Below are 6920 nucleotides of genomic sequence, written 5' to 3'. Positions count from 1 at the left end.
TTTATAAATAGAGGGTCTTGAAGGGTCTTAGATCCACAATTTCTTTTGGTAATTTTAAAAGATTATTATTATTTTTAACGGACACCTAATAACTGTACATATTTATGGGGTACATTGTGATTTTTTTAATTAAAAACCTAGCTGATTTTATTATTATTATCAATACCAAGCAAGTCTTTAAATCAATGAAAATTTAATTAAGCATAAAGTTACTTTCACATTTGTCTACAACCGTAGTAAATACAGTTCTTGGCATAAAGACACAGCCCTTGGAGTTTAAAACATCCCCAACTGCAAGATTACCTAAATAAATTTCCCATTATTGTTTATGTAATAGTGGGTTAGTTAATCAAATTAAAATAATTATACAATCTAGGATAAAATAAAATGGAAATAATTTACTCACGAAATTCATATTTAAATCATCTTTACTTACAAAATAGTATCCTGAGAATTATAATTCCATTAAGCTTCAATTTGAGCAAAAATTGTAGTTACTTAAACTGAAAATGAAAGATAAGTCAAAACTATTTATGAAGAGAGACCAAAAATATCATCAGGTTTCTTGCTGTGCTTCTGGATTTCAGGAGCAGGCTCATTTGAGCACGGAATCGACCCTGAAGGGAACTCACCCCTACTTTCAGAATGTGGGGGTGGAGGTGACAATCCAGCTCCTAGAGGAACATAAGGAGGAAATCCCCTCAGTGAATAGACATTTCTCATTGCAAATGGAGGTGGTGGCTGGACAGAGAAATCCCTTGGTAGAAAATAATTTTGAGGAGCTCCATACATGCTTCCTGGAGGAGGTGGAGGAAAAAGAGTTTCTCTTCTCATGAATGGACCCCTCCTATCCACTGGAAACAATGGACCTCTGATTGCAGGAAAAGGTGGAGGAGCAAAGCCAGGGCCACTTGCTTCCCTTTCAGCAGGCACAGATGAATGAGGCACATTTACATCACCAAGGTCGTCTTTGGTATCATTTCTGCTGGATTCCGTTTGTGAGGGCTTTGGCCCATCCACTTTATCCAAAGAAGCCAGGTTAAAACTTCTGAGTTCTGCTGGGCCAGATGGTCCACCAGGATCAGGATCAAATCCGTCTTGCCTTTGTGGAAGAAGAGCTGGATCAGAACATGGGTGGCCTGGTGGAGGAATCATCATCCTTCGGTGTTGTTCCCACGGAGGTGACAGGAACCCAGATGGAGGTGGTGGCTGCACAGGGAAATCCCTTGGGAGATAATAATTTTGACGAGCTCCATACATGCTTCCTGGAGGAGGTGGAGGAAAAGGAGGTTCTCTTCTCATGAATGGACCCCTCCTATCCACTGGAAACAATGGACCTCTGATTGCAGGAAAAGGTGGAGGAGCAAAGCCAGGGCCACTTGCTTCCCTTTCAGCAGGCACAGATGAATGAGGCACATTTACATTACCAAGGTCGTCTTTGGTTTCATTTCTGCTGGATTCCATTTGTGAGGGCTTTGGCCCATCCACTTTATCCAAAGAAGCCAGGTTAAAACTTCTGAGCTCTGCTGGGCCAGACGGTCCACCAGGATCAGGATCAAATCCGTCTTGCCTTTGTGGAAGAAGAGCTGGATCAGAACATGGGTGGCCTGGTGGGGGAATCATCATCCTTCGGTGTTGTTCCCACGGAGGTGACAGGAACCCAGACGGAGGTGGTGGCTGCACAGGGAAATCCCTTGGGAGATAATAATTTTGAGGAGCTGCATACATGCTTCCTGGAGGAGGTGGAGGAAAAGGAGGTTCTCTTCTCATGAATGGACCCCTCCTATCCACTGGAAACAATGGACCTCTGATTGCAGGAAAAGGTGGAGGAGCAAAGCCAGGGCCACACGCTTCCCTTTCAGCAGGCACAGATGAATGAGGCACATTTTCATTACCAAGGTCGTCTTTTGTATCATTTCTGCTGGATTCCGTTTGTGAGGGCTTTGGCCCATCCACTTTATCCAAAGAAGCCAGGTTAAAACTTCTGAGTTCTGCTGGGCCAGACGGTCCACCAGGATTAGAATCAAATCCGTCTTGCCTTCGTGGAAGAAGAGCTGGATCAGAACATGGGTGGCCTGGTGGAGGGATCCTCATCCTCCGGTGCTGTTCCCACGGAGGTGACAGGTACCCAGATGGTGCTCCATGAGAATCGGTTAACCTATCACAGCCCGATTCTCCTCTTTCATTGGTCATCTGGTGATCCAGAGTATTCTCTGGGCCTCTTGAGCCTCTTCCTCCTCCTCGCCCTGGAGTCAAAGGTGCGAGTCTGAGTGGAGAGAGAAAAGCTCTCGTTTCAGATGAAGGTCGACCCACTGGTGAGGCACCACATGGGGAATGCTCTCCGCCAAATGCTGTCTTTGGAACATCAACTACATATGGATCTTTTTTGAAAAGTTCAAATTTAAACTCTTTTTCAGCTAATTTTTGTCTCTTGGAAACATTTACTTTCCTTAAATACCTGAGGTGTCTTTCAGCAGTCTCAGCTGCCACCCAGCTGCCATGCGCTTCTTTCTCATAGGAAGTCATCTGCCCTTGATAAGAACGAACGCTTCTCTCCAATTCTTCTTCTGCATCTCTGGCTCTCCTTCTGTAGGTCTCCAGTTCCTCAGCTGCATGGCTCATCTTCTCTTCTACTTTGGAAAGTTTCTCCTCCTTCTCTAACCGGTCCTTTTCCTCTGCTATTAACTTCCTGTGGAGTTTCATTCCATTTTCTTGATACAGTTCAGTCATTCCTTTAAGTTTCTGCCGAAGCTTCTGATTTTCACTTTCCAACTGTGTGTTTTCTGACTGTAAAGATGCTTGTTCAGTCTGGAGATTTGTAATATGCTCTATAAGCTCTTCCTTTGTTTTATCTACTTCAGACAACTCAGTGTAAATTTGGTTTCTTTCTCCTTCTAGGGTTTTGAAAGAAGCATTTAACTTAGCAGTGTGAATCAGTTTCTTCAAAGCTCCTTTTGGCAGATCATCTAAGCGAGCACCCTTTTGTGATTCACTCTTCATCTGCAATTCCAAGTCATCAGCCATCATGTCTTCTCCAAGCACAGCAGCCCAGTCTGTCATCTTGAGCAAGCGTTCAGCCAGAGACTTGATGTGATTTTCTTTATCACTCAGAACTCGTTCTGCCTGGACTTTGGAGTTTTCAAATATTATTTTCTGTTTATTAAGTTCACTCACTTGTTCTTTCAATACTTCCGCTTCTTGTAAAAGCTGTTTCTGGCTTTCCTGAAGTTGGGAATTTTCATTCAAGGCGTCTTTTATTGCCACCTTCAGACGTTCTTCATTCATTTGAAATATTTTGCAGATTAGTTTGGCTTCAGCTACTTGTGACTGGATGGATTTCGATTCATCTTCTAGGGACTGTATCCTTTTTGAAATATCCGCCATCAATTCATCTTGCTCACAATGTTTAGATTTCTGTTCCTTTAATTCTTTTGCTAGAAAGACTATTTCATCCTCAAGTTTAGATTTGGAGCTGCTCAGCTTTTCATAGGTTGCCTCCAAGCTTTGTGCTTCTGTTGACCCCTTCTCAAAGCTGGCATCCTTCACAGCTGACTCCAAGCCTTCATACTCCTCTTGAACAACGCAAAGTTTGTCAAGTAGTTTACATTTTTCTTCAATTAGTCCAGAAAGCTTTTCAGCAAGCTTTTTCTCTCTTCTTACATAAAGCCGGCTTCTCACCGATCGAACACTTCTCCACAAAAACAAGAGAATCAAAAATCCAGTAAGAGCCGCACATGTCACCAGTTCCCACGGAAAACCAGGGCCCGGTCTCAGGTCTTCAGGCAATGCTGCCACAGTCCTGCACAGCTTTCCCAGGACCAGCCCCAAGTACGGCTGAGGGGCAGCCCCGGGCACCTCCATGGCGCCCCCGAGGCTGCTCCGGCTGTGGCCACAGTAGCCACGGCCTGGCCGGGCCACCACCAGCAGCTGAGACAGCTCTGCGTTCTGTCGGGAACGCGAACCGGCCCCGGCGACAGCAGCAGACACAGCGCAGCCGGCCTTGAGGGGAGCCGGGGAGCACTGGCGCCCACCGGCCTCAGGCGTCCCCCACGCGCACCATGGTAACCAGGCCCCTTTGTGACGTCACTTCCGCCACGCGGTTCCGGAGCCTGCCCCGCGCGAGCCTGTGACACACGCTGTCCTAGCCACCCCCACCTCGGCTTGGTTTTGGCCGGGCCACCGCTGGATTTGAATCCATGTTTATAATGATGAAATCTGGGTAATCAGCATACTCATCACTCAAATATTTGTCATTTCTTTGTGCTGGGAAAATTCAAAATCCTCTCTTTTAGCTATTTGAAATTATCTAATAAATGCGTGCTGACTCTAGCCACCTTACAAAGCTGTAGATCAGTACAAATAGTTCCTCCTGTCCAGCTGCAACTTTGTATCTGTAACCTCTGCCTTTCCCCTCCTCGCCCTACCCTTCCCAGCCTCTAGTGACCACTATTCTGCTACTTCTAGGAGATCAACTTTTCCTTTGGCAATTTTTTAAAGGAAATTTTGCGATTTTAATTTCTTTCAGAGGAGCATCCTTCCTTAGATATCTGCCAAGGAACAAAAGTGTTTTCTTTGGACTAACTTTGCCAAAATAGCCGTAGAATGTGGCAATGGGAAGAGGCCTGAGACACTCTGGGCTTCAGCTGGCCCAACGCTTTCTTTATAGGTAATGAAGCAAAGGTCTACAGTAAGTGCACTACTTGTCCAGGGCTGTTTAGCTATTTAGTGGCAGAAGTGTGTTGTATTTCGGGATCTGCTGGATGTCAGTGAAATGCTCTTTGTTTAAAAAACACTTTATTGAGGAATATTTTATATACCTTGTAATCCACCCATTTCAGGTATGCAATTCAATGAGTTCTAGTAAGTTCATCAAGTTGTGCAGCCATCACCACAAATCAGTTTTAGAACATTTTCACCACACCAATAAGATCTCCTGTACCCATTTATTCTTTTTCCCCCCCAGTTTTATTGGTTATGAATATTCACGGGATGCAAGGCTGATTGTCACCGTTCATACCCAAGCTGTGATGGCCAGATTCATACTGGCCACATGACCGTTACATTTATTGTATCACCTTTATTGACTTTCATATGTTGAACCATCCTTGTATCCCTGGCATGAATCCCACTTCAGGTGCCTGAAACCTCTGCCAAGTTTCTCTTTTTGGTGCCCATAGGAGCCAGCCTGTGCCGCTGGTTCCCATGGAAACAGATCCCTGAGACACACCCTGCCTTGCAGCACGCACAAAGCGCTTGCTCGCCCTTTGCCTTTTCTTTTTTGTTTTTTTAGCCAGCCAGTTAGTTCCAACTTTCAGGACCCCAGGGGAATAAAATGAGGACTGTTCCAGAGGGGAGGCAGCTGCCCAGGTGTCTGGCCCAAGCTCCCAGCCCACCCTGCCCCCTGGGGAAAGGGGGGGCAAGCCTCAGGTCAGGGCACAGCTCCCCAGGAGCCCCTCGGCCTTTCAAGGCCAGGACAGCCCTGCTCCTTTGGCTCCCAGCACACTTCCAGGAGCAGGGACGCGCTGAGCGTTTTGAGTCTTCACGGTGGACTTGGGAGGAAGGTGTCTTTATCTCACTCTATGGATGATGACAGTGAGACCCAGAAAAGTAAAAGGGTTTGCCCAAGTCACAGGCTAGAAAGTGACAAAGCCGGGACATAAAGCCTGTTCCTTTCATCCCAAAGCGAGCATGGCGGTCAAGATGCACCCCAACCGATGACACACCCATGTTTCATACGTCAGCTTGGAGACTTGCTGATCACACTGCCCAGGACAGGCCTGGCCTTCCTTACTGTGTGAACTGAAAAGGTAGGACCAGAGAAGCCCACCCCCAAACCAGTGCTGCCCTCTGGTGAGTCACCCTCCCACTGCTCAGAGGTGCTTTCTTCGAAGTTAACAAGCTGTGCAACCAAACAGGTCAGGACGACTGCCCTGCCCACTGGGCCCCCCAGGCCCCGGGGCCTTGGGAACCTCCCACTGCAGCAGCCAACCTGGAGGGTTCCCCTCATGCAACACAGATGTGAATGTTCCTGCCCCCTGCCATGACCCCCCTCTGCCACTGGGTCCTTTCCCAGGCAGGAGGGAATGGGGACCGAGGACGCCTGAGTAGGCTCCTTGCATGGGCCTCAGCGGTGGCCGTGCTGTGGGCACGTGGCCATTAGCAAACTCCCCAAGAGAGAGTCAGTTTTGCAAGAGTCTCTGGCAGCTATCAGACCCAGAAAAGGGGCGGAAGGCTGCAGGAGTGCCTGCCCTGTTAGCTACGAGCTTGAGCCTGATGGGTTGGAACTGTGCTTTTCCTCCCACGGTGGCAGGAGCCCGAGGGCAGGGCAGTTTGGAAGTGGAAAGGGAAGGAATCGTTTCAAGTCTGGATGAAGGCTGCGTTTCCTTATGTTGCAGTTACTGAGCACTTCACACTGGAGGCGGCGGTGATGAGACGCGTTAGCTGACCAGGGTCTCATACTCTCATCCCAGGCAGGAGAGGGGCTTGGCAAGCCCCACCCACAAGTCTTGGGGTCTCCTGGACCTTCCTCATGACCCCCTCCACTCCAGGCCCAAGTTCAATCCCTCCTCCCCAGGACCCCAAGCCGGCAGGTGGAGCTCTTCCGTACCTTTCCCTCAGGCCCTTTCTACTGTTGGGCCTGGCTGAGGGGCAGAGACAGAGAAATTCCCCCTCGGGGTTTGGGCCCTGCCCCACCAAGAGCCCCTGCCTGAGACCAAGGCCCCTCTGGGAGGGGGGTGCGTCTCACCATGCACGTGGTGCCCGCTCTTTAAAGAAGGTCAATAAACACCTGTTGCCCCCCCAAAGCCCTCCTCTGGATGCCACAGAACTCAGGGATGTCACCAGGACACTGAGCCAGCACAGCTGTGGAACTGGAAACCACTTAAAGCAGCTTTATTTGTGTCCACCTCTGGCCCTTGAAA

The 6920-nt window shown here is 48.2% G+C and overlaps 1 protein-coding gene across 1 annotated transcript; it reads right to left on the bottom strand.

Annotated features, from left to right (window-relative positions):
• Nucleotides 1-639: 639 nt before the first annotated feature.
• On the bottom strand, nt 640-3216 carry LOC134362797 (melanoma inhibitory activity protein 2-like; the record flags this gene model as incomplete). The annotated part of the gene is made up of 2 exons (XM_063078074.1): nt 640-741; nt 1684-3216. Coding segments are annotated over 2 exons (1635 nt in total), but the record flags the coding sequence as incomplete, so codon positions are not given.
• Nucleotides 3217-6920: the final 3704 nt, after the last annotated feature.

The sequence above is a fragment of the Cynocephalus volans genome, chromosome 14 (assembly GCF_027409185.1).
Source record: "Cynocephalus volans isolate mCynVol1 chromosome 14, mCynVol1.pri, whole genome shotgun sequence".
Classification (NCBI taxonomy): domain Eukaryota; kingdom Metazoa; phylum Chordata; class Mammalia; order Dermoptera; family Cynocephalidae; genus Cynocephalus; species Cynocephalus volans.
Note: the sequence above shows the minus strand (reverse complement) of the source record. Positions and strands in the feature narration are given on the sequence as shown.